At 39.2% G+C, this 26,776-nt stretch overlaps 1 protein-coding gene and 1 non-coding gene across 2 annotated transcripts; both read left to right on the top strand.

The window, feature by feature from the left end:
- Window positions 1-1,507: 1,507 nt before the first annotated feature.
- Rbmx (RNA binding motif protein X-linked) lies at window positions 1,508-10,832 on the top strand. Its single transcript, XM_003464710.5, has 11 exons — window positions 1,508-1,715; window positions 2,897-3,025; window positions 3,214-3,320; window positions 4,371-4,542; window positions 5,053-5,205; window positions 5,587-5,701; window positions 5,792-5,917; window positions 6,008-6,090; window positions 6,734-7,965; window positions 8,848-8,933; window positions 9,561-10,832. The coding sequence occupies exons 2-9, from the start codon at window positions 2,917-2,919 to the stop codon at window positions 7,042-7,044; spliced, it is 1,176 nt and encodes a 391-aa protein (XP_003464758.1). The 5' UTR covers window positions 1,508-1,715; window positions 2,897-2,916; the 3' UTR covers window positions 7,045-7,965; window positions 8,848-8,933; window positions 9,561-10,832.
- Window positions 3,072-3,144, top strand: LOC111755418 (small nucleolar RNA SNORD61). The gene has a single exon (XR_002789970.1). It is a non-coding gene; the product is annotated as a small nucleolar RNA SNORD61 (small nucleolar RNA).
- Window positions 10,833-26,776: the final 15,944 nt, after the last annotated feature.

Raw genomic sequence — 26,776 nt, 5'->3', positions numbered from 1 at the left:
GACTCCACTTCCTAATACCATCACCTTGGGGAAGAGGATTTCAACAAAGGAGTGAAAGAACACAAATATTTACATCACTATAACACTATCTGATTCCTTAGCAAATCCTGTCCTCACTACCTGCTTATTCATTTAGCAGTTGTTTCCTCCTCTCCAAGGTCAATGCCACCACCTTAACTCAAACCACAGTCTTCTCCATTTTTCTCCTGTGCTTGGTGTCTCTGCTTCTGGCACTTATCTTCTGTAATATTTCAATGGGCTCACAGCCCAGGCCTACCTTGGCTCCTTCATTTAATTTTCTTTAAATTTCTATATTTTGGTGTTTTTTCCATTCCTCTATACATGTCAAGCTCTTCCCTTCTTTTTGAGGTTAGTTTTTTTAAATTTTAATTTCCTGAAAGGCTTTTCCCTCAGCTCTTCATCGTTTTTTCTCTGTATCAGCTCTGACTTCTAAATTCACCTCTTCAGATAGACTTGCCCTGATGTCTTAACCAAATTTGGTCACTTGAAGTCCTTCCTGTTACTAATCACAATCTGCAATTGTTTGTTAACTATATTATGTTAATTTTTACTTTTTTTGAGATAGGGTCTCGCTGTGTAGTTCTGACCGGCCTTGAACTCACTAGATAGCCCAGGCTGGCCTCAGACTGTGGAGATCCTCCTACTTCAGCCTCCAGAGTGCTGGGATTACAAGGCATGCAAACCACGCCTGGCTTCGTTAATTTTTAAAGAAATTTAAAATATTTGTTATTTTTCTCCTTTAGTAACATGGGCAGATAAAATACAGAAAGCCCCATTAAATTTGAATTTCATATAAACAATAACTAATTCTTTGTATATACTACTTGGGGCATATAGTTTAAAAAAAAAAAAAAAACAACAAAGCACTCCTTATCTAACAGTCAATCTTAACTTCCTGGAATTCTATTTACTTAAATCTAGCAGCTTTACTCTCCAGACGGCTGGTCCTTGTCATACTAGTTCTGGGTCTACCCTCAGGCCTTACCCAGAGCGTGGTATTTTGTAGGTGCTTGTAATTTTTTTTTTGAATGAATGATCTGCCTGCTGCTTAAGGTTTTTTTCTCACCTGCCGTTTATCATGATACTTCTCATTGAAAATTTTTGTTCAAGATCATTTTGGCAAATACACTGTATTACCTAAACTTCTTTGTTTTCCCTTTCTGCAAAATTGCCATTTAAGTATCTACTCTTACCATGTTGGTTTTTGAATTAAAAGTTAATGGAAAACAAAGTTTTGCACCCTTCCCGGCTCACGAGGACGGGCAATAAATTTCACTTCTTTATTAAATGAAGCCTATGCACTATTTTAGCACAAAGCAAAAACGCGCCTTAGAAGAGAATGGGTGGGGGTAGGGAAAACGGTTAGAATAGGGGGCCGGCCAGAACGCTCAGGGCCTGGGGAAAAAGGAGGGGCGAAGGAAGAATGACGTAGGAGATGGCCAATGAGAAGGCTGAGAGCCGCTCCCCCCTCCCTTCACGTTTCAAATTCTAAGCTTCGTTTTCATCCGGGTCCTTCAGCCTCGTTCCCGGGTAGTATAAAGTTTGCTGTCTCCTTTGTTCGCCCTCGTTGCGCAGTACTGCTAGCGGCTTCTCAGTTGTGTTCCTGAACCCGGTTAGCTGTCACTTGTGCCGGGCTGCGTGGTCAGCCCCTGTCAGCGAGCTCGGAGGAGCTTGAGACCGTCATCACCCTTCCGGTACGTGTTTCCTTATTTTACTCAGACACTCGCCGCCTTCGAATTTGGTATTATTTGTGGAGAATGAGGGTGGCGGGCGCCATTTTAAGACACCGTAAGGTGCGGACCTAGGTAGTAAGTCCAGAGGGGTTGAAGGGGAACGCACGGGGTGGGTGCCGTTCCGTCGCATCCCGCGCCAGGAAGTTTGGCTGTCCCCTGCGGGGGCGGAGAGTAGGCTTTTGTGGGCAGGAGCGGGGCGAGGAGCGACCGCGCCACCGCGATACCTGCATCTCTTGGTGTGACGCTGGCCGTGGCCGCGGTTGCGGCCGCGAGGAGTGGTACGCGACCTCCTTCCTTGTTCGCAAGCGGCCCTGCAGAGGAAGCCCGTTGAATTTCCCAGCCCGCGTTGCTGGTAAAGTTAATTGCTTCACTGGTGTCTGTGGTTCTGGGCTGAATCCAAGTGTCGCCATTTTGTCTTACACGCGGTCCTTAGTGACGAGTCTTAATTGGGTTCCGCCGCAGTCTCGGAGAGATGCGTGTTACTTTGTGCGTGCCGACGTTGCGTTATTTAATTTCAAACGATGTTGGCGCTTGTGTTTATTTTTTTAGCGAGGAAAGTTATCTTTTTGGGCGTGCAGGAGATGAGGGGCTAGTGAAGATGAAGCATAACTTGGCTCGAATTTTACGATTTCTACTGCTTAGACTTGCCGGGAAATCCTGATGAGAGGAAGGGCAAGTTCCCTAAATTTGGAAGAAAGCTTTCGATGTGTGTTAAGGTCGTGCGTCTGCCCAGCGACCTTGAATGAGTGTAGTCAAAACCATCAACTAACCGTCGCCACACGCGCGCCGAGGGGTGTATGCGCTAAGTAATTGAATCCCTAAAAGGCAACAGATGGACGATTAAAACTAAAATTGGCCTTTTCAAACGTTGAGTAGCTGTGAATTGATGAAAAACAGTCAAGGGGTTAAGGTTAATGTGCAAAATTAGATTGAATGTTTTGACCAATTTAATGTAAAGTACGTTGTAAATATGCTACTTGGTTTAAATTGGTCTCCTGCATTTGAGGCTTATCGGTGGTTTTACTTATTTAAAGATGAAGTTTTAAGTCAAACAGGACGAAGGAAACATCACAGTAAGATGCCCATTAAATTTAGGGAACTTTCTCCAAGGGGATAATACTACTAGCTTATTTTTTTTTCAGCGGATTCATCAGAGGGAAAAATGGTTGAAGCAGATCGCCCAGGAAAGCTCTTTATTGGTGGGCTTAATACCGAAACAAATGAGAAAGCCCTAGAAGCAGTATTTGGAAAATATGGACGGATAGTGGAAGGTGAGTTACCTGAAAGTATGTGCCTGATTATTGTAATTAAAAGAAAGCTGTGATGAATTTGATTGAATTGATAATCTGACATGATAATGTATTTTTGTCCTCTAAGAAGTTCTGAGCTTTCACGTTACAAGATTTAATTTCATTGTCTCATTTGAAATGTGGTAACACTTTCTTTAACTATTTCTCAGTACTCTTGATGAAAGATCGAGAAACCAATAAATCAAGAGGATTTGCTTTTGTTACCTTCGAAAGTCCAGCGGATGCGAAGGATGCAGCTAGAGACATGAATGGAAAGGTGAGGCTCCCGCTCAGTGATTGACAGCATGTTTCCTACTGCATGAAGCAGCATGAATCCAAGTGTGGCTCAGGCAAACTCTTGTGGAATTTTTGCTTTTTGAGCGTATACTTGTTGCTGAACATAGGAGTGTGATACGAATCTGAAGTGTGTTGTTTGAATTCCAAACCCAAATTTTGTAGCTACAGTTATGGGTTATATAATTCTATATGATATACCATAGTGTATTTTATGATGGGGTCCGTATATAAGCTATCTTTTAACTTTTATTTTGATAATAAGCTGACACCTTGGATTGTTTTAAATATTACTGAACAGTAGTGCAGTGGGTTCACTTTGTTTTTAGTTTATCTTTAATAAAAACAGAAATTTAATGTGGGAAAGTTTTTTGTTTGTTTTGTTTTTTTGAAACACGTCTCACTATGTAGTTCAGGCTGGCCTTGAGCTCATTGTGTAGCCCAGGCTAGTCTTGAAATTGCAGTGACCCTCCTGCCTCAGCGTCCTGAGTGCTGGGAATACAGGCATGCACCACCACGCCCGTTTTTTTTGTTTGTTTTGTTTTTGTTTTGCTTTTTTGGTCTTTGAGGAAAGGTCTCAGCTATGCACATAGCAGGCTTCCTGCCTCAGCCACTCAAGTGCTGGGATTAGAGGCCTACACCACCACTCTGTTTATGGAAAAGTCTCATTTATAGAGATACTATTTCTAGCATTTTTCCTTGAGTAGTGAGTAAAATTTAATGAACTATTTTAAAGGACCTATTTATTGATGCTATTTATGATGAATGCTGGATCTGCAAATTCTTAAATCTCAATGTAGTTTATGTACCTTATTTGGTACTGAGAATTGACCCTAAGACCTTCACATAAGCTTCATCTCCAGCCTTTTTTGTTCTCAATTCTTGAGAGTTATACTAAGTTGCCCAGGCTGGGCTCACTCAAACTTGTAAAATACTCTTTCCTCAGCCTCCCAGAGTGCTAGGATTAATGGCAGGCATGTGTTGCCATGCCCAGCTTAATGTAACCATTTTTATCTTTTTTTTCTGTTTAAAGTCCTTAGATGGAAAAGCCATCAAGGTGGAACAAGCCACCAAACCATCATTTGAAAGTGGTAGACGAGGACCACCTCCACCTCCGAGAAGCAGAGGCCCTCCCAGAGGTCTTAGAGGAGGAAGAGGAGGAAGTGGAGGAACTAGGGGACCTCCCTCACATGGAGGGCACATGGGTAATGATTCGGGTGGATCTTCTGCTGCAAACCTACACCTTTTTGATTAAGTCCTTGTTAAAAGGCAAAGCTTATAGCCTTCAGTCGTGAACACTTGCTTACATATTGAAGTGATTAGCTCTTCAAAGGAAAACATGGAGGGCATCCTAAATTAAACTATAGTCAAGTGATGGTGCATGCAGTAGTTTTATTCTGTAGGGAAAATACTCCGAAAATGCTTTTTGATAGGTATTGTGCATAATAAAGTAGTATTTACTTTGAGGTAACTTAAAAAACACCTTTCATTTATATTTTCCTGGTCTACATGACTTCGTGCTTATGCAGTTGAAAACTTTGTGCTGGGGATTGAATCTAGGGCCTCAGGAAACCTGGGCAAGCATTCTTCAGCTGAGCTAAATCCTCAGCCTCTATGATAGAAAACTAAAGCTACGTGCCCCAGCTAATTAAAAAAGATGTTTTTTCCCGATGCTTGTGATTATTAACATTGAATTTTGTTCTATTCCAATGTAGATGATGGTGGCTATTCCATGAATTTTAACATGAGTTCTTCCAGAGGACCCCTTCCAGTGAAAAGAGGACCACCACCACGAAGTGGGGGTCCTCCTCCTAAAAGATCGGCACCATCAGGACCAGTTCGCAGCAGCAGTGGAATGGGAGGAAGAGGTAAATCTTAGATCTGTTACTAACAGAAGGAACTGAGAAGTGACTCCAAATAACTGGATTTCAGGTGATCTAATACAACTTATTAATGAGCACTGAAAAGATTCAAATGGGCAATTCTAGAGAAGTGAATACTTGATCTGATCAACTACATTTGACTATTTTTTTTAAAATTTAAAAACTTTTGCTAGTATATGCAGTTTATGGTCACCTTGGAGAGTGAGTTATATGTACATAACACAATTTGTTTCTGTTTAAGTCCCCTCCTCCCTCCACCCTCCCTCACATTAACCATTTTTTTTTAAAGTTACTGTTCTTCATAGCCTGAATGTATGTTTTAGATTGCTACTTTAGCAAAGCTTATAAAAATGATTTTTCTTTAAGCCCCTGTATCTCGTGGAAGAGATAGTTACGGAGGTCCACCTCGAAGGGAACCCCTGCCCTCTCGTAGAGATGTTTATTTGTCTCCAAGAGATGATGGATATTCGACTAAAGATAGGTAACAAAACTAGCTTTTTTTCATTAATGGTTAAGCCTTAAGGAGAGCTCAGCACAAAAAGCATACATCAAATTACTTTTGTTTCTCTAGCTATTCAAGCAGAGATTACCCAAGTTCTCGTGATACAAGAGATTATGCCCCACCACCAAGAGATTATACATACCGTGATTATGGTCATTCCAGTTCACGTGATGACTATCCATCAAGAGGATATAGGTAGGTGACTTTGCTTCCATGGCTTGATGAAGATTTGCTGTGAAAGATTGATGTTCTGGAACTTAAAGAATTTCTCTTTGATTGATTTAGTGATAGAGATGGATATGGTCGGGATCGTGACTATTCAGATCATCCGAGTGGAGGTTCCTACAGAGATTCATATGAGAGTTATGGTAAGATACTGGTTAAGGCTCTTAAATATCACCAGCTTGAGTTTTTAGGTTCATAAGCCAGTTTAATAGGCTGCGTGGTGCTTGCTTTTAAGGGGATGTTTGCTTGCTTTTAAAGGGATAACTATCAGCTGGGCTTTTCCTAGTTTTGTGAGGGGCTTTTGTTTCTCTTAAGTTTTGTTTTTTGGGTTTTTTTTCCTTTTGAGGCTGTTTGCTTGCTTTGGAGGGGATTTTGCTTGCTTTAAATTGGCAGCCTTATGTGTTTTCCCCCAACAGTGAAAATACAATTTAAAAATTTTATTAACAAGATCAAATGTTTACCATTGTAATATGAAGGAAACTCTACAGTTCAAAATTGCAACTTATCACTGGAAAGTGGCTGAGTGTCTACTATAAAATAACAAGCTGTCTGGAATATCCTCTTGAAATACACACCGTCTTCAGTCTTTTCAAAACAAACATTAAAATCAATCCATTTCCGTATCTCAGCAGATGAGCAAATCCCTGTTATGGCCAGCAATGGTAGTTTAAAACCTCCCAGTTGAGAAAGTAAACTTTTAATACAAAAATTCTGTAAATTCAGATTTAAATGTTGTATATATCCAATTTATAGTGTTGCCATATTACCTGACCATTGACCCTGCAGGTAACTCACGTAGTGCTCCACCTACACGAGGGCCCCCGCCATCTTATGGTGGAAGCAGTCGCTATGATGATTACAGCAGCTCACGGGACGGATATGGTGGAAGTCGAGACAGTTACTCAAGCAGCCGAAGTGATCTCTACTCAAGTGGTCGTGATCGGGTTGGCAGACAAGAACGAGGGCTTCCCCCTTCTATGGAAAGGGGGTACCCTCCTCCACGTGATTCCTACAGCAGTTCAAGCCGCGGAGCACCAAGAGGTGGTGGCCGTGGAGGAAGCCGATCTGATAGAGGGGGAGGCAGAAGCAGATACTAGAAACAAACAAAACTTTGGACCAAAATCCCCGTTCAAAGAAACAAACAAAAAGTGGAAACTGTTCTGTCATAACTACCCAAGGACTACTAAAAGGAAAATTGTGTTACCTTTTTTAAATTTCCTGTTAAGTTCCCCTTCATAATTTTTATGTTCTTGTGAGGAGAAAAAAGTAAAACATGTTTAATTTTATTTGATTTTAAGAATTGCTCTCAACAAGCAAATGTTTAAGTGTGTAAGGCTTGACTTGTTGTACTAGTGTTGTAATTTTTCAAGTAAAAGTGTCCCTAAAGGCCACTTCCTAATTTTTCCCAATGAATAAGGCAAGCAATTCTGAGATCTTCCACAAACATCTAGCCATCTAGATGTACATTGATCTCCATTTGGAGATGAACTATTCTGCCTGTACAGACAAGCTAGCTATTAGAGGGTGGTCGGGGTATGCTACTCTTAGGATTTCAGGGTGTCTTCCAACTGCAATCTCCATGTTCTCAGTATGAAAAAACCTGAGATCAGATACCTATGTAAGGAAAGTGCTATTCACCCATTAAACCCAAAAAGACAAATGGATAATGCTGGCCATAATTTGCCTTTTTGACATTTCCTTGGGAATCTGCAAGAACCTCCCCTTTCCCCTCCCCCAGTAAGACCATTTAAGTGTGTGTTAAACAACTACAGAATACTAAATAAAAAGTTTGGCCAAAACCAACCATGAAGCTGCAAACGATGCTTGCTCTTACTGTTTCAAATTTTTGCAACTCTGTAGTGTCTCACTTTTAAAGGAACAGCTTGATTGCAAAGGAGAAATAGATAAGCAATGAAGTTATCTCCAACTTCCTAAAGGCTTATGACTTCTAAAAAGTGAATCTATCAGCATTCCACATCAGATTTAAAGCATCCAATGCCTGTGAAACAGCAAAGATGGTAAGCAAAGCAAACTAGTTTTTCCGTCTAAGTCGAAATTGAACACTTAACCTTCCTCATAGTACAGTGAAACACTGTACCTCATGGCAATGGAAATGCCTCTAGATTTAAAAAAAAAACGTTTTGGAAAAGCAAATGTTAACTAGCATATTAGAAGTCCTCCAAATTCAACACTTGGATTTTTTTTAAAGCATGTATGACACTTAAAGGCCTTAATACAGCTGTGTACCAGTATCAGTCTGGGGCTTGGGAGGGGGTATTTTTAAAGATATTTTTGATGAAGACCTTTAAACATGCTTCATGTTTTGACATTTTTTTCAAATTAGTCTTTTAGCCAAATGTAAGAAATGGCTTACGTTTGGGGTCTCCTCTCTTACCCCATAAGCCATTGCAACCCTGACCTTTAGTTGGATGCCTGACTTGTTTTTTAGTTCTATGAAACTACACTGTATGGAGAAAATCTATTGCAAGTGGTCTTTAAAAAGCAAAACCTGAGGCAGCATGACCCAGGTCCAGCCATGAAGTTGAAAAAAAAGATCCTCTTGAATAGAATAAACTTGAAGACCTCCAACTAAAAATCCTTATACTGCACTTATTCCTTCAAATAAGGTTTTGTCCGTTCAACTTATGGATTTAACGTGGCAGTGCACCATTGGAACAGAATGAGAATCCATAAGCCATGCAACTTAACCATTTAAGCCATTCCAGTCCATCCCAAGCCAGTGAATCTTCCACCACTTAAGAGAAATAGTAGAACATGAAACACATTAAACTGCAAGGCTGAACTTGCCTTTTCTTTCTGGAAAAGAGGGCAGTTATAGGCACATTTTAGAGCATTTGCCTAAGACAGGTAACTGGTTTTTATCTATTTAATTTTTGCAGGTTGAGAACTATGGTCATTGTGGTCATGGAGTGCTGATTTATTCACAGTAGATAAAGCTGGCATCAGGAGAAATCAAAATGCTAAGGTAAGTTTTGAAAATAGCCTTCAAAGATTTAAAAAACTATAATAGCTTTGTCAATCTAGTTGTGTTGGCAAGTTTTTTTGCTCTTATATATGCCAAAGAGGTCTTAATATTTAGCTGTTGGAAATGGCAATACAGTTGTTTGTATAATAAAGCTGGCACATCTGAGTATAATGAAGTTACAATTCCAGTAATGCACCAGTCATTATTAACTGTTTCTTACAAAGTTGCTAATGTCTCTTCACATGCAAGTGTTCTCTGATGAGCTGGAGATGATGCTTTAGTTTGTGAGGAAACTTGTATGAGGTTCAAGCTTGCTTCTGGGCATTTTTCTCAGTGCTTGCCCATCAACACAGCCAAGATACAAACTGAATTGAGTTACTGATACAGCTATTGCAATTCAGTTTGAGAAACCCAATTTTATTGGCATAATGGTGACAAGTAGCATCATTTCAGTACTACAGAACTATGTTTACAGTAATGATGTGTATGGCTAGTTTTTAAAGCTTACACTTAAAGCAAATACTTTCTGGTGCAACTGAAACTAGCAAGTATGTAAGAATGGGGGGAGTGGAGTGCTTTGCTGTATAAAACAAATATCCTGTAACTTGATCCCATGCTTTTTTACAGAGTTGTTGAAGCAGAAGAACGCTGACTGTCAATAAGGCACAACAGTTGCATAAGCAGTGTCCATCAGAATTGGTTTGGCACAGGCAGTAGGTTTGGCCTTCAGGGGCTTTTGTGACTATGAGGAAGGCATCAGTGTTGATTAACACTCTTAACTCTAGGGAGTGGTAGTTGCTAAAAATTGCCCAAGTGGAGAAAGGGAAACAAATTGGTAAGTGGAGGTACTCAGGAAATTCTTGTGGCTATTTGTATAGATTTGATAGCTTTGGCTTTCATTTTGTTTAGCTAAACTAATGGAAGCAACTGTACAATTTGGATGACATTGTCATTGAATATCAGAATTAAGGGCTGGTGATGAGCACTCACTAACATGTGTGAGGCCCTGGATTCAGTCACCCAACACCACACGGAAAAAAAGTTGCTTCAGAAAAATGACAGCCATAAGTGGTAACTCTTTACTTAATCCAGTAGTGTCTGATTTTCAGACAAGTGAGACATTTTTTATTACCTTATCATGGAAAATGGTTTAGTCTACAACAAAATCCAGGGGGAGGAGTAACTCAAAATTTAACAATTTGAAACATTGCTAAAAGATGGAAAGTACGCTTGAAACTGGAAACATTGGCTACTTTATCAGTAAGCCTACTTGATCCTCAACTCTCAGTCTTAGAAATACATCTTAATTGTTTGGGAGACCAGAGCCAATAATAAAAATGAGAATGTTCTCAAGAGGAACATTGGAGTTGTTCAATTAGAGGAACTAACTCAATTTTTGAGGTTTTCTTCCCCTGTAATATAGTTATTAATGATTTAATTAACATTGGTGATAGACAAAAATAATCTAAAACTCAAGCCTCATAGGTTTACATTCCTAATCACTGACCATGAGGATATTAACCAAAATTAAAGAGGTTGCACTTGAATAGAGATCAGTTTTGAGTTACTGTTAGTGCTGTGAGTTTTTTTGGCTGCTGAGATTTTATTTAGTTTTCTAAGTTATTGTAGTATAGAGACTAATTGTAGTATGATTGTTAAATTCAAAGGAGTATACTTTTAAATGACTGGGCCCCTTTTGACTGTTTACAGACCTAGCACACTTAATTTTGCTCCCATTGAGGAAACAATAGGTCTTACTTCATCTGGCTTTATACTGGCTGTAAAATGGAATGATAAAATGTCTTCCTTGTTTGACATACAACTCTTAGGTATCATAGATTACTTTTTATTTTTTGGAATGTTTTTGTATTGAGATTTAATAAAACTTTTAACACCTTTGTGGCAGTGTTTTTTTTTAAACCTTTTTTGAAATTAAAATTTTATTTTAGGTTTTAAGTGGTATACTCAAGTCTCCCCCAAGCATTAGTTTAATGCTGTGCTGGCACTCGATTAAGTTGTAAGGTGATATCCAGTCACAGTGGCAGCCTGCATCCTTTATTGGGAAGTGAACTTTTGGTAACATTTGGTATCATTTAATATAAGTTAGATGGGAACAAAGTAAAGGCTAATACCAAGAAATCTTCTGTAGTGCTTTTACCTCATTTTCTGCTTGTATTTTAGAGGAACATGATAGAGAATCCTACTTTGGACCAAAGCCTTTTGTTGGCAGTTTGCAGGGTAGGTTGGTTTTTTCGCACCAAGAACCATATGTGTTAATGGTTATAAAACCAGTTAAATGAAAGTCAGTGGAAAAGAAATAGTTAATCACTGAGATGACAGTTTCAAGGAGTGTTGTTAATAGCCTCAGCTGCATATTCCAGAAAAATAACCCATCTATTCCATCGATTCTCTTTTGGTTTGTGTTTGAGATGATCACCATGTATCTCAGGCTGCCCTCAAACTTTTAATCCTTATACTTCTGCCGCCAAGGTGCTAGGTTTGCAGGTGTGCCGCTTTTTAGATCTACTCTATCAATTCTTGTTATTAATAGGGAGTTTTTCTGTTTTTTTTGTTGTTGTTGTTGAGATTGGGTCTCATGAACTATGTAGCTGGCTGGCCTCAAACTTGGTGATCCTCGTCTCAGCCTCACAGGCTGGGATAACAGGTTTGCACTACTAAAGTTTTAAGGTAAACTTAAATAAATACATGTAATCTATATAAAATGGCAATGTTACTCTTCCCAAAAGTTGCCTTGTGGCCAGCCCTTCCCTGACAATTTCTGCCTTCACCCTAATTTCCATAGGTGTACTTTACCTGTTCAGGATAAGCTTCTAAAAGTGATCCTCCTGCCTCAGCCTCCTGAATGCTGGGATTGCAGACATGTATCACCTTGCCCAGCCTAAAGCCTTTTTTTAAAGAGTTTTATTTTTTTTAACTAACTTTGGTACTGAGCATAAAACAAAGGGTATTTGCATTGAACTAAGCACCCCAACCCATTCTAAAGAAATTTTGAGAGTAGATATCCATTAAGTTTTGCCTTTGCCTCGTAGAGTGCTAGGATTATAAGGGGTGTGCACTGCTTCAAGTTCAAGAGAAACTTGAAATACACATACGGATATATTTGGTTCCTTATTGATGAGTATTTAATGATACTCTTCAATACTCTTAATGATGGGAACCTGGGCTTTTTCTAGTTTGGGCTATTAAAAAGGTGCAATGTGAGTTCTTAACAGTTTGCATGTGTACATAAAAATGAGTGGAACTGTTTGATCAAGGGAGAGATTTACAGGAAATTGTGATCGTTTTACCCAAAGTAATTTACCAAGTAGTTCAGGTTATCTCATAACTGGCAGGTTAGCCATTTTGGTGGATGCTGTGTGGTTTAATCTGTATTTCTTTGAGGAGTAATGAGCAGCACATTTGGGGGAAAAATGGCATTGTATATGTGCAATTACTGTAGTGGTTGGATCTTAATTTTATAGTATGATCAATCTTTGTAAAGGCTTGTGTCTGGATACAAGTACTCTTACAGAAGAGTCCTGGGTGCACTTTCTTGGTCATTCCCCATCCATTCCCAACCCCAGGGAAGCAATACTGACTTGGTTTGTATTGTTGGACAGTTTTACACTTCAAAAAAAATTTGTTGGTACATACCTGTAGTACATGATTGGTATCAGGCAGTTGATAAATGTACATGTGTTTTTTAAATTTTAACCCTTTCCCCTCTGCATATGTTAGACCCATGTTTTTTTTTTTTTTTTTTTGTTTCTGTTTTTTGTATGTATTAGGTTTGTGGTACATGATCACATTCCTGAAAGGAACTTGTGTACATGTTCCAACACTTCGGAGTCCCCACACATTCTCTGTGCCTTCTTCCTCCCCCTTGTCATCTTTTTGGTTCCCTTGTGCCAGAGATCCATTTTTTTTTTGTATCAGGGATCAAACTCTTAATCTTGCAGGCACTTATACTGCTGAGCTAAATCCCTGGCCCTGGTCTTGCTATTTTCTTCATATTTTGTACTTCTTAAATATTGGGTTTCTCATATAAAAAAAGAAACCATGTATTCAATGTACTTGGTCTAGCTGCTTTCAGCTGATTTTTGAGATTCATCCATGTAGTTTGCATACATTGGTAGTTCATATATATTGCTGAATAAAATTGCTTGAAATGCACCACTTTTCTAATAGCTGGGGTGCTTAATTTGGACTATTAAAACTGCAATGAGTATTGTATAAGTTGGGCATATATTTTGGAGAAATTAATGAGCTGTTTAGTTTTTAAGAAGTTTTGAGTTACTCAATGTCCTTGAGTCATTTTCCCTCTCGTTAGCAGTTTGAGCATTCCAGTTGCCTTACAGCAGCCTTTCCAACATTTATTGTGATACTTTTAAAAAAGTAAGCTATTTTCAGATGATTTTGAATTTCAGAAGTAAAGATAGTGTTTCCTTATGTGCTTCTCCCAAGTTCTCCTAAGTTTTAGTAGGACCTTACATGACTGACACCTTCTTCAAAACTGAAAGAATTAATATTGTTACCTTAAAACTCCAGATTTCATGTTCTACTTCTTGAATTGTCCTCTTTATTCTAGCCTCTTGTCTCACATTGCATTTTACTTAGAAAATTTCTCGTACTTGCTGAGCTATTTGTATATCTTTTGTAAAGTCATTCTTTGTATTTTAAAAATTGGGTTTGCCTGGTTTTTATTTATTTTTGTCTTTTTCCTTTTTATCGGTACTGGGGATCGAACTCACAACTGCCTGTTTGCAAGGCAGGCGCTTACGCCGCTGAGCTAAATCCCCAGCGCCCTCCCTGCTCTTTAAATGTAGAAATTCTTCACATATTCTGGATGGATACAAGTTGTCAGTTGTAAGTGTTATAAATCTAGAATGTCCTACTTGTTTTTTCTTTTTAAAATCTAAGAAAATTTCAGTAGTTCTTGTCCTCTGTGATCTGTCAAGGTGGCTTACTTCATGACATGGAGATTTTTCTGGAAATTTTACTGTTTTAACTTCGTATTAGGGCTCTACCTAGGGCCTTCTTACTGAGCTGCTTTTCTCTAGCCCCTTTTTATTGTTTTGTTAGTGGCTCGCAAAGCCACTAAATTGCCCAGGTTGAATACACATTTGGGATTCTAGAGTACTAGATTTGTAGGTGTGTGCCACCATACCTGACTTGTCTAAATCATTTTAAATGAATTTTTTCTAGGATTTGTTTGCTTTTTGAGAAAGGGTCTTGCTGTGTAGGTAAGGCTGGACTTGAACTCGCCATGTAGCTCAGGCTAGCCTCAGACTCATGGCAGCCCATCCCAGGTGCTGGAATTACAGGCATGCACTATCATGCCTGGCATTTTGAACTGATTCTTTATGATGTAAGGAATTAAAAGTTCATCTTTTCAATTACAGGTATACATCTGTACCAGCAATTTTTGTTGAGTAAATACTACTTCATTAAGTTGATCTCCATGTCTTAGTAGGAACCTTATACCTGGGTCTGTTACTGTACTTTAAAAAATAATTGCTCAATAATGTCTATCCTTAACTACTGTTGCTTTATAATAAAGTCTAAAAACATAAATTTTTCTTTCTGTGAAGTGTTTTTCTCCCTTTCATTATGTTGTCTGGGTTTTTTTTTTTTTTTCATCCCTACTTCAAACCTTGTCAGGAGCTTTTCCCAAATGGCTTGATATTTTTGGCTCTGTGCTTATGATTATAGGAATAGAGTATGAACACATTTGTAAACTGAGGACTTTTGACATTGAGCTTGCTGGGTGCAATTTATTGGAGCACACTTGTACATTTTTTTTAGGTTTTTTCCTCTTGGGCTGATGATACATTCTTTAACAAATCTTTGAGGATATAGATAGTGATGGTACACCTTTTCAAGGTTTCAGTGACAGAAATAGCTTGCTGCTGCATGTGTGCCCTAAGTTCACCATCACTAGTATAGATGTCTATCAGGTTAAGGTGTGAGGTTGGGGTATAACTGGCCTGTGTGCCTGCATATAAATATGTTCCCATATTCCACTGGGTTCTAGTCATGCCTTGATGTAACCCTCTAGCTATCAGATACTACCAGTCTCCCTTGTAGTGATGAAGGCAGTGAATGATTATCCTAGTACATTGCTGAGAAAAAGGGCACCCTTAAGAATTCCTCAGCTATCTCTGTCCATAGTGGTGTCCCATAATATTTTAGGTGATCTTGATCTCCACGTGTTTCTCAGTGTATCTTAGATTGACTTCATGTTCCAGTTTAAGCATTACCACCTGTGTGACCTTGGGGAACTTAACCTTATGGTTTTCTCATCTGTAAGTGGGTATAATAACATTTATCTTAACACAGGCTAGGAAGATTAAATGAGTTAATAGTGCCTAGCTTGTGGTAAATGCATGTGTTCCTTTCTTGTGTACAGGGCTGGGGTGAGGAGGGAGCCAGTACAGTTGTTAGATTGGCATCTGCTGAAGGACATCATTCTTTGTCGTAAACTGAGGTTTTTTGTTTTTCCTCCTGAGTTAAGTCATACTCCTATCTGTCCCCTACTTCACCCATGCTGGAGATCAAATATAGGACCTCATGCATGTACGCTAGGCAAATGTTCACGACTGGAAAGCATCCTCACGCCTTCACTTTCTCTAGTGTATTGTAATTAGTCCAGATAGAGGTCTTCGCATTTTCACTTTAACCTCATTTTTTCATCCATGCCCCCCACTAGTGAACACTTTATTTTTGCATTTAATGTGTATGTTTTCATTGAATGTTTTATATGTACATATTTTACATTTACATAAATAGCATACTGTTATTTCCTGTTTCGTATGAACTGTCATCACTTTTCAAAAATTTATGCATAAAACAAATACGCATCCATTCTGTTGCTTCTAACTACAGCGCAGTATTCCATGGTGTGTGTCCTCAGTATTTTACTTGTCCACTCTTTCTCAGTTATTTTGCAGGCTGCCTCTTAATGGGTTACCGGTAGTATGTCCCTGACTGCCATGAGTCTAGTGGCAGTTGAAGGTGGTTGTAGTGAATTTGTAGACTAGCTGCTGTTTTTAAGGAACTGCTCCAGGGATAGCCCAGGGTTTTTAAGTAGAGGAAAACTTACATGTACAGACTTTGTAGTTAACCGCTTCTACTTTAAATGGTAGAGGGACATGCAGAAAAGTGGAAGTTCAAGGATGTCATTTCATTTTTTTTTTAATCGGTACTGGGGATTGAACTCACAACCGCCTGCTTACAAGGCAGGTGCTTATGCCTCTGAGCTAAATCCCCAGCCCCCCCAAGGATGTCATTTCATTTGGGTTTGTACATGTCTTTTCCAGATTTTTGGGTGCTATTTCTTACCAATACCTTAACTTTCACATGAAAGGCTTGACTGAATTTAACTGTCCTGTTCAGCATCCTTCACAGGTCACTTCTAACAATATAATTGATGTGATTACAGGAGATAGGAGCTTTTGTAGGACTTTCCTGGAAGTTCTGAAAGTCACAGACTGACTTGTGCCGAAAACTACCAGATCAGAGTTTGTAGTTTTTCCTTTGTAAGCACTCAAGAGAACTGAAAAGAATTCTCCCAACACCTCAGTCTTTGTAATCATCATTGCTGCTAACAACAGTTAAGTGCAGCAGTCCCGTGGGTTCTCAAAGCATGCACTTCAGTTGGTGTTTTAGAAACCACAGGAAATAACTTGGTTCTGATGTTCCTGCGTGTCAGGAATTACCAGCTGCCGAGTTCTCATTTGTGAAGGGCACTAGCTGTACTCAGATCCAAAGGTGTAAATAAATCAATTTCTAAATCCCATTTTTGCAGGTTTTATCTCTGGACTCTGCCTCTCCATTGAGTGTCAGTCTGGGTTCAGTCAAGTGAGAAACTGCATAGCATTTTGAATAAGGAAAGTTTGCTGTAAATTATCTAGTGGGCAGGAATAATGAAGGATTACCTAGTAAGTAAAGAGAACTTTATGAAGAATACTGGAATACGCCAGCATGGTAGTGCACATCTGTAATCTCTGCACTCTGGAGGCTGAGGCAGGATTGCCTTGAGTTCGGGGCCAGGTTGGACTCCATAGGGAGACTCTGTCTTAAAAAGACAAAAGAAAACCCAAAACAAAACAAAACAAACAACAACAACAACAAAAAAAAAAAACCCCTGGAATACCAGGTAGAATAATATGTGATAACTACTATTTTTTTTTTTTTTTTGTCTTTTTCCTTTTCATTGGTACTGGGGATTGAACTCACAAGTGCTTGCTTGCTTGCAAGGCAGGTGCTTATGCCGCTGAGCTAAATCTCTAGCCCCTGATAACTACTACTCTTAAGGTTTAGGTCTGAGTATCTAAAGATGACCCCAACTTTAGAGTTAAAGATTGACTAAAATGTGCCCATGTGGGTCTGTAATAGCAGGTCCACCTTGCTCTGGGGCTGTTACGAATCTTGAAGAGGGTTGTAGAAAATACTGGTACCTCACTGGCAGAACCTGTGGGAAATCTGACCTCTTGGGTGTTAACAGAAACTATATAGGGATTTCTCACCAGAAATATTTCGCCATAAAAATAAAATGTGCAGTGTTTCTGGGGAAACAGCATTATAGAGGCTTGAGGTGCCATCCCCAGTACAGGGGACCAACCCAGAAAAGCTACCCATGGCAGACAAACGTGAAGCAAAACCTTTCTCCTGCAATGTCTTGCTAATACCCTTTACTGGCAAACCTGACACTGCCAGATAGCAAAGGAAAAACATTCAGTTTAGGTTGGTTTTCAAAGAGCAAGAAACTAATGAATTTGGGCAGTGAATCAATACCTGGTATGTAATGGGTAATGGTAGCCTCATAAAAATGAATTAGGAAGTGTTTCTTCTAATTACTGAGTTTGTAAATTTTAGATTGGCATTGTCTCTGTGTATGTATCTTTCAGACAAGTTTTCATTGTAGCCCAGGCTGGTCTTGAACTCGGGGATCACTCCCCACAGCTCCTGAGTGCTGGGATTACAGCTGTGTGCCACCACGCTTGGCTTGGTATTGTCTTTTTCTTAAATGTCAGAATTCACTAAGGAAGTGATCTAGCCCTGAGAATCTCATCATAGGAAAATAATTTTATGTTGCAAACTTCTATTTTTTTTTTAGCAGGTACAGAGTCTATTCAGATTTTTTATCTGTTGTTTCCCTTGTAAGCAAGGTTCTAAAATGGACCCCAGTTTCCCTTCTTTTATCTTCAGAACTGTTTATTTGATTTGTTTCATGCCATTATTGTGTCCTTAAGCGGTAAAGCACTTTGCAGATAAATTTAAGATTATCAATTGAATTACTAAAAAGGGTGACTATTCCAGTACTATGATTTGAATGTTTGTGTCCCCTCCAAAATTAATGTTGAAACTTAATCTCTAGTGCAACATACCTAAGCGGTAGGGTCTCAAGAGCAGAAGTACCTTATCCACTGTGATGAGAGCAAAAAATGTAGGTATGTTATTGGGGTCTGTGCCTAGATCCCCAATCCCCAAAGGAGTGCACGGTGAAGCCCAAATTAATGAGACAGGTGGTATGATCTTTCGGGCTCCAGGAGGACCAAAATCCTCTGTAGAATTTTAGCTCTTGATAGTTGAGAGTGACTGTCTCTGGGTAACCAGTATTTATTCAAAACAAGGAAGGGCTTAAAGTGGAAAATGCAGGAAACCTGAGTAGGATCTCAGGAGGGGTTCAAGGACCCCTCCGATGCTAATTAAGGAGAACTGTCCTAGGAGAAAGTCTTCAGGTGGCCTCAGCTGTGGCCTATCTTGCCCCTTGAAGGAAGCATCTCCCCATTCTCAGTTCAGCCGTGCCTGGACCATGCGATGGCCATGCACCTGTATTCAGCTTCAAGGATTCCAACAGTATATAAACAGAAAGATTGGCAGATAGACTGAGGGACAATAAGGGTCATTTTTGTGTGGTTTCCTTATTCTAGTTGTTTAGTTATCTGCGGACAGTGAGGCAGATTGAAAGGACAGGTAGTAAATAGTCATTTTGAAAAGTTACAAGTTGAACAAATAAGTACTATTGTGTAGTATTGAGTCCCCTTTGAGATTTGCATGCTTGCATCCTTTTCTCCAGCAACACTAGTCCTTAGGTGCAGGTGTAGGTTCCACAAAAGTAATGTGCAGTGAAAGAGAATTAAATAAGATTAGTGTACCAAAGAGAATTTAGAATGGATATGTGACAGTAAAATGAGCAACAATAGCCACTGTGCTACACTTATCATCCCATCCCCTTACCCTATTACAGCACAACTATCTGCCTGCTATCTCCGGTCCCTCTTACATTCTCTTTAATACACTGCACTCAAGCTTTTGCTCTGTGACTGTTGTGCAACTGCTCTTGTGGAAGTCACCAGTGACCTAAACGTTGCTAAATTCACCTGTGAACATCCTCACTTGACCTGTCAGCAGCATTTTACCCCACCTTTCACTCCCTCCTCCTTCTTAATGGAATTTCATTTGAATTTTAGAATCCCACTATTTCTCAGTTTTTGTTTTACCCCTTTGATTACCATGTCCAGTCACTTGTTTATCCTCTTCCCTAACCTTAACCACAGTAGCACCTTGTGTGCATAGTTTTCAGTCTTCTTTCCTACTCACATATTTCTGCGGTGTTCTCATCTAGTTTCACAGTTTTATGTGGCATCTGTGTGCCTATATATTTCTCTTTAAAGCCTTTCCCCCGATCTCCAAACTCCTATGTATCTAACTCTGCCTGAATTCACTTAAATATCCAATAGGTATCTCAAGTGTGGTGGGTCCAAAACTTAATTTTTGTGTCCCGTAAACTCTTCAAATGATGGAAATTTCATCCCACTTATTTGGCAAAGGCCCTAGGAGTCATCCTTGACTCCTTTTTTACATCTTAATCTACTATAACAGGGAATTTTGTGTGATATCCATGACCAATAGGAAAAGCAATTTTAGAAAAAGTAATTTGGCCAGGTGTGGTACTGCACACCTATAATCCCAGCACTTCAGAGGCTGAGGCAGGAAGATCTGTGTGAGTTCAAGGCGAGCCTGCACACACATTGAGATTCTGTCTTAATAACCTTTAGGATCACTAATCTGGTTTCCTTTTACATCTCTAACATCATGTTTGTTACTCGTCTTCCCCTTCCAGATTTTGGTAGAGTCATTGTGGTTTTCTCCATGTTTGACTGTTCAGGCGCTCTTGCCCTAAGGTTTTGCTGCGGCTGTCCCTTCTGCTTGGAACACTCTACCAGATGCCCATTTGATCAACTCCCTTACCTACACTGACTGTTCTATTTAATACTGTAGTCTGCTCATCCAGTTTCACATCATACCAAACATGACTAAGTGCACTGCCCTGCACAGGTTCATTTTCTCTGGAACTCCTAACATTTGTTAAACACATATGTGCTGTGGTTTAGATATGACTTGAGTCCATCAAGGGGTTTATGTGTGAGCTGCTTGGTTCTCAGTGTGGAGGCATGGGAAGGTGGTGCGGCACCTTTAAGAAGTGGGGCCTAGTGGAAGTAGTGAGGTCACAGAGGTACTCCCCTTGAAAGCCACTGCTATATTGTAGTTCCTGTGGGACCCTGGTTCATGCTCCAGAGAGTTGTTACAAAAGAGCAAGACCCGCCCTTGCTCATTTGACTTGTGGCTTGTCTCTGTGTTCTCAACCTTATCTCTGCTGCTACCGTGGTGCTGTCTGGTATCAAGCCCTCACCAGAGCAGCACCATGTGGCTTGGACTTTCAGTCTCCAAAGCTGTGAGCTAAGTAAACCTTTTTAAAATACATTACCCCTTCCAAAAAAGTACATTACCAAGCTGCAGGTATTTTGTTGCAGCAATGGCTATCCATTGTTTATTTCCTGTCTTCTTTATTAGAATATAATCTCCACAAAATCAGGGCACTTTGTTTTATTTATTGCCATATCTCAAAAAGCCAACCGGGTACCTGGCACAGTAAATTGATTCAGGCCTTTTACTCCCCATACCTATTCCAAAAATATCTCCATCTAACACGCTTTCACTGTTTTTGTATATATTCCCCAAAGTATTTCTTCACGGCCATTCCAAAGAAAGAGAACCAAAAATTTGGTCAGCAGTCGCATTCAAGTTCAGAATCTCTGGGATCAGTCTTACCACCAAATTCTCTGACACATGGACTAAACATGGTAAATCTATCCCCAGACATTCTACATCAAATTTCAGAAGAAGAGAAAGCCAGAGAGTATGAGACAGCAAAGGAAAAATTCACTAGAGTTTACAGTCCTTACAGTATTTAGTCACAAGGACACATTTGATATTTGTAATGGTCTTAATAAAAAAATCTTTTCGATATTCCCTTTTATCTCAATTAATGATAGTATTTTACTTGGTAGTGAGTGTGAACTAAAACTTCATTCCTGGGGATTTAAGCCAACCTGTGTGTTGTTGCAATCTGTGTGTGCGTGGTGCTGGGGATTGATCTCAGGACTTTGCACATGCTAAGCTTGCACCCTGCCACTGAGCTACTTCCCAAACCATTAATTATTTTTCATTACTGGACACTGAACTCAGAATCTCTCACATACTAGGCAAGCACTCTATCACTGAGCACATATCCCAGCCTTTAATATTTTTATTATTTTATTTTGAGACGGGGTCTTGATAAATTACTCAAAAGCTTTCAGTCTCCCCTCCTTCAACATCCCTAGTAAGTGGGATTACAGGTATGTACTGTCACACTTGGCTCCAATTCCATTAATGTTATAAATGTTTTCAGGCCAGTCATGGTGATGCACACCTGTAATCCCAGCACTCAAGCGGTTGACGTAGGAAGATTACTATGGATTTGAGGCCAGCCTAGGTTACATAATGAGTTCAAGGCCAGCCTGAAATATATATGAGACCTTGTTTCAAAAGAATTTTTTAAAAACGTTAAAAAGTGAAAGAGCAACACAGAAAAGTAAAGTAAAAGCATCTTCCATTACTATTGATGATGGAATGATGGGCATTATATGTGCTTTCCCAGCATAAGTGACAATACAAATGAACAAAGTACAATAAAACAACTTGTCACAAAAGTGGTAAATGTACAATTCCTGAGAAGGGGAACATATGAGAGAAGGAGCTCTTTTGTCACCTCAGCTCATTGTCTGGCGGAAATTTTCAGTCTGTTGCACAGTGGTCTCAGTGGTCAGAGGGAGAGAGATCAGAATTTGGGTTCCTGAGAAGATACATGAGGGCCCCCCAGGTCTCAATGTGGGGTTTCCTGTGGGTCATTTGTTGATGGGCTACACATACACAGTGTGACATTCTGTGAGTCCTAGAAAAATACCAGCTGCTCTGGATTTGAGAGAAGAATGGAGATACTAGAGGTTTCACAGTGTAGGAAGATACTGGAGTTTTAAATGAGCCAGAATGGAGAGAACTTTTCAATACCCCAGCCATTCGATTGAAAACCATCCTTTAGGGGAATGTATAAGATCTACTGTATGCATTCCCTAGCAAAGGGTAGATTACACTTTGTTTAGATCAAGGATATGTAAATTAACTACTTCTAAGGAAAACTCAATACTCTTCAAAAGATGAAACATAAACCACCTTCCTTATCATGTGTCAACTGTAGTATGGCACATTGAATTAAAAATATTTTTTCTTAAGAGGGTTTGGGAAAAAATAAATTATATACAGGTACCAATCCATATGATGCTTGTGTATATCTAAAATGTACCAATAACCTAAAAAAAGTTATCTTCTGTACACTGACCATCTCTCCACAAGGAATGTGATCATTATATATTGCAAACACAAACTAAAACTTTTTAAAATACATACTTTTTCTTAACAGGCAGTGTGTGGTGGTACAGGCCTGTAATTCTAGCGCTCAAGAGGCTGAGGCAGAAATACTGCAAATGTTAGGCCAGTCTGCTACATAGCAAGTTCTAGGTCTGCCTGATTAGTAAGAACTTGTCCCCCCCAAAATACTAAAAAGTCACTAAACAGCTTATAGAGCAGGAAAACATCTGTGCTAAAGAAAAGAAGTACTAAGTTCCTATTTTTTTCCTTATCTTCCCATTATTCTCCATCTTCCTGTTTGCCTCCCAGTCTTCCTGTCCCTTCTTTTTAAAAAAATCCATATTATTTCAAAGAGAAAGAGAAAAACCAAAACAGAATTTCAAAACACATCAATCGGGGCAGCATGGTACGTACATTACCCTCAAATTTGTCATCCCCAAATCATTCACCTAGAGCACCAGACATCTGCATTCAATTGTCCAAAGAATACCCGCATAAACCTTTCTCCTCAATGAATTCAGAGAAATCAGTAGCATTAGTATCTTCGTTTAAAAATCAGTCCTTTTTACCCATAGTCCCTTCAACATTTGTTATTGGTTCACTTCTTGTTAATAGCCATTCGTTTTGGGGTGAAGTGAAATATCAGTGTTGTTTTAATTTGCATCTCTCGAATGACCAATGATGTTGAACATTTTTTTCCACATATTTATTTGCTGTTTATATTTCTTCACCTGAGAAGTGTGTATTCATCTCAGATGCCTATTTTTGGATTGTCTCTTTAAATCTTGGAGGACTGATTTTTTTTGAGTTTTTTATATGTTCTCAATAGTAATCCAGCTAGTGAACATTTTGTCCCACACTGTGGGTTTTCTTTTCACTCTGTTGGTGGTTTCTTTTGCTGTGCAAAAGCTTTTCAATAAGATGAGATCCCAGTTGTTGATTCTTTGTGATAGTTCCTGTGCAATCAAGGGTTTTGTTCATAAAGTCTTTGCCTACAACAATATCTTCAAGAGTTTTTTTTTTTTAAGTTTTAGCTACTCTTATTATCTTCCACCAGATTTAATGTTTCAGTTTTAATAGTTAGATCTTTGATCCATTCTGAATGTATCTTAGTGAATGGTGAAAGATCTGGGTCCAGTTTTAATCTTTGGCATGTGCAGAGCCAGCTTTTCCAGCACCATTTATTAGGTGAAGGTTTTTGGCACCTTTGTTGAAGATAAGGTGGCTTAGTTTGTCTGCAGTTGTTTCTGCATCTTCTAAAACATGATCAATGCTCAGGAAAAGAAGTACTAAGTTCCTATATTTTTTTACTGGCTTTACTTTTCCTCTGCATCTTTCTGTCTGCCTCCCAATCTTCCCTGCCCCTTTATGCGTATCTTCTCTTTACTTCCCTTTTTGTACCTATTTCCTTTCATTTGCCTTCCCTTGTGTTCTCTCCTCATTTTCCTTTCCCTTCCCATCTTTCTTTTTCTTCCATTACCATCTTTCTTTTTCACTTCTCACATCCTTCTCCTTTGGCTATCCTTTCCCTATTTCCTTCCTTTCCCTCATTTCTCAAAGACTTTTTTGCTTTATACTTTCTCTTTGCTGTGTGGAAAGTGGCCCAGTTTGGAGCACTGAAGAACAGGAGAGCTACACCAAGACCGTGTTCATCAGAGTTCGAGGGGACTGGGGAGGAGTTCATGAAGTGACAAGAAAATGAGATGGCAAGTATGGTTAGGGAATCAGTGACATGCAAAAAATTGGGTGAGTCCATTAGCAGAATGAATATGACAAGAAAGAATCAGTAATTGGAATTTTAAAAAAAGCAGTGGAAATGGTCGCGTCTGAATGATAGGGAAAATAGATGAAAAATATGAATGGAACCTTAGAGACCTCTAGGATGATAACAATAGATGTAAAATTTATATCACGAAAGTTACCAAAGGAGAGGAAGGGGAGGGAGAGTAAAAAGAATTAAAATCTGTTATGAACCTTTGCCAGCTTCTCATGATGTGATACTACTAAAAATTTTAAAGTGTTTTTTTTTTTTTTTTTTTTTTGGCTTTTTTGAGAAGGGGTCTCGCTATGCAGTTCAGGCTGGCCTTGAACTCACTTTGTAGCCCAGGCTGGTCTCGAACTCGCAACGACCCTCCCACCTCAACCTCCCAAGTGCTGGGATTACAGGCATGAGCCACCATGCCCGGCGCAAAAATTTAAAAGTGTTTTTACCAAAAAGAGAGAGTGAATGTGGTGTTGAAAATATATTTGAAAATTAAAAGCTGAAATTTCCTCAATTTTTCGAAAGATATACCTATCAATTTAAGAAGCTGAATGGATCCCAAACAGCATAAACTCAAAGAAATGAGTGCTAAAACACATCGTGATAGTTACGTGTTGTGTCAGTTTGAGTAAGAAACACCCAGTTGATTGGATCAGCGTGGTTCTAGGTGTGGCTAAATAGATTACTGCAAGCAGAAGATCCACCCTGGGTGTTAGTGACACCACCCAGTAACCCTGAAGATTGAATAGAACAAAAAGAGGAAACAAGGAAGTCTTGCTTCTGTTTCTTTGGAGGAGGTTGTCTCTGCTTTTTTGTTGTTGTAGTTGGTCTTTATGAGACAGAATCTCACTATGTAGTTCAGGCTGGGCTTGAACTCACTTTGCAGCCCAGGCTGACATCAAATTTGTAGCACTCCTCCTGCTTCAGCCTCATGAGTGCTGGGATTATTGGCATGTGCCAATTTGTTTGGCTTGTCTCTGCCTTAGAGGTCATCTCCTGGCTTTCAGTGCAGACTGGCAGACCTGTTGGCCTCCAGATAGGGATTTGTATGGGACTCCAGTGAGCTCAAGGCCTTGTACTTTTGACTAGATCCTTTGTATCACCAGGACACAGACAATCCTTTTGCCCTCTTTCACGCCTGACTGGGGTTGGCCACTATCAATCTTATATATTTATGTAAAAAATCGTTATATATTTATGTAAAATTTGTTTCTCTAGTGAGCACTGACTGATAGATTTTAATGAAAGTTCTAAAACTAAAAACAGTCTTCAAGACACCAGAGAGAAATGATGTATTGCATTTCAAGATACACCAATTTGAATGGCAAGAAAGTTTTCATGAGAAACAATGGAGATCAGAAGGAAATGGCACAATAATTTGCAAGTGCTGAAAGAATATAGCTATCAAACGCAAATTCCTTAACTAGTAAAAATATCCTTGAGGAATGAAAGGAAAATAAAAGCATTCTCTTCTCTTTTTTTTTTTTTTTTTTGGTCTTTTTCATTATTTTCTATCAGTACCGGGGATCGAACTCATGACTGCCTGCTTGCAAGGCAGGTGCTTATGCCACTGAGCTAAATCCCTAGCTCCAATAAAGGCATTCTCAAAAGAAAACTAACAATTTAAAAATAGTAGAACACTATCAAAGCATGGATAACTGAAGTTCTCCAAACAGCAAGGAAATTGTAACTGAAGACTTAGAACTTCAAAGCAAGTAACAAGGGAATAAATAAAGCATAGAGGAAGGAATAATCGACTATCCTTATCAAGTTATATTTGATGACTAAAATAAATACCATCTGATGTGATGCTCAATGTAGCCAATGTATATTTTCACTAGATAGACAAATATGTTAATAGATAAATATTACTCATCTTTAAGAGTGGCAGGGGTAGCGGGGCGTGGTGGCTCATGCCTGTAATCCCAGCTCTCGGGAAGCTGAGGCAGGAGAATCGTTGTGAGTTCGAGACCAGCCTGGGCTACAAAGTAAGCTCAAGCCCAGTCTGAACTGCATAGTGAGACCCTGTCTCAAAAAGACAAAAAAAAAAAAAAAAAAAAAAAAAGAGTGGGAGGGGTTAAGTGGGTTAAGGGACCTAAAGAAAAATGGTTTTTGTACTTAACGTGGTCAATCACTGACGTGATGTCACGTATGTATACTGTGATAACTGGATCAACCATCAAGATAGCCATACAAAATGATGTGTTAAAAGTGCTGCAATCAAAATAGAATTCCACAACTTCTTCAATAACAAGTGAAGTCAAGTAAACTCAGAATGAGACACATAAGCAAAATAAAAAGCAAAGTTAGCCCTAACACATCAATA

This window comes from Cavia porcellus, unplaced genomic scaffold (assembly GCF_034190915.1).
Source record: "Cavia porcellus strain 051 isolate PalLab524CR breed Dunkin Hartley unplaced genomic scaffold, mCavPor4.1 scaffold_3, whole genome shotgun sequence".
NCBI lineage: Eukaryota > Metazoa > Chordata > Mammalia > Rodentia > Caviidae > Cavia > Cavia porcellus.
This window is presented reverse-complemented; position numbering and strand designations above follow the sequence as displayed.

What these genes read in the sequence shown, in the direction of transcription:
- Rbmx (XM_003464710.5), top strand. Translation starts at nt 2,917, where the DNA reads ATGGTTGAAGCAGATCGCCCAGGAAAGCTCTTTATTGGTGGGCTTAAT. An exon ending in ATATGGACGGATAGTGGAAG is followed by an intron (nt 3,026 to 3,213) that starts GTGAGTTACCTG and finishes ACTATTTCTCAG; the next exon opens with TACTCTTGATGAAAGATCGA. An exon ending in CTAGAGACATGAATGGAAAG is followed by an intron (nt 3,321 to 4,370) that starts GTGAGGCTCCCG and finishes TTCTGTTTAAAG; the next exon opens with TCCTTAGATGGAAAAGCCAT.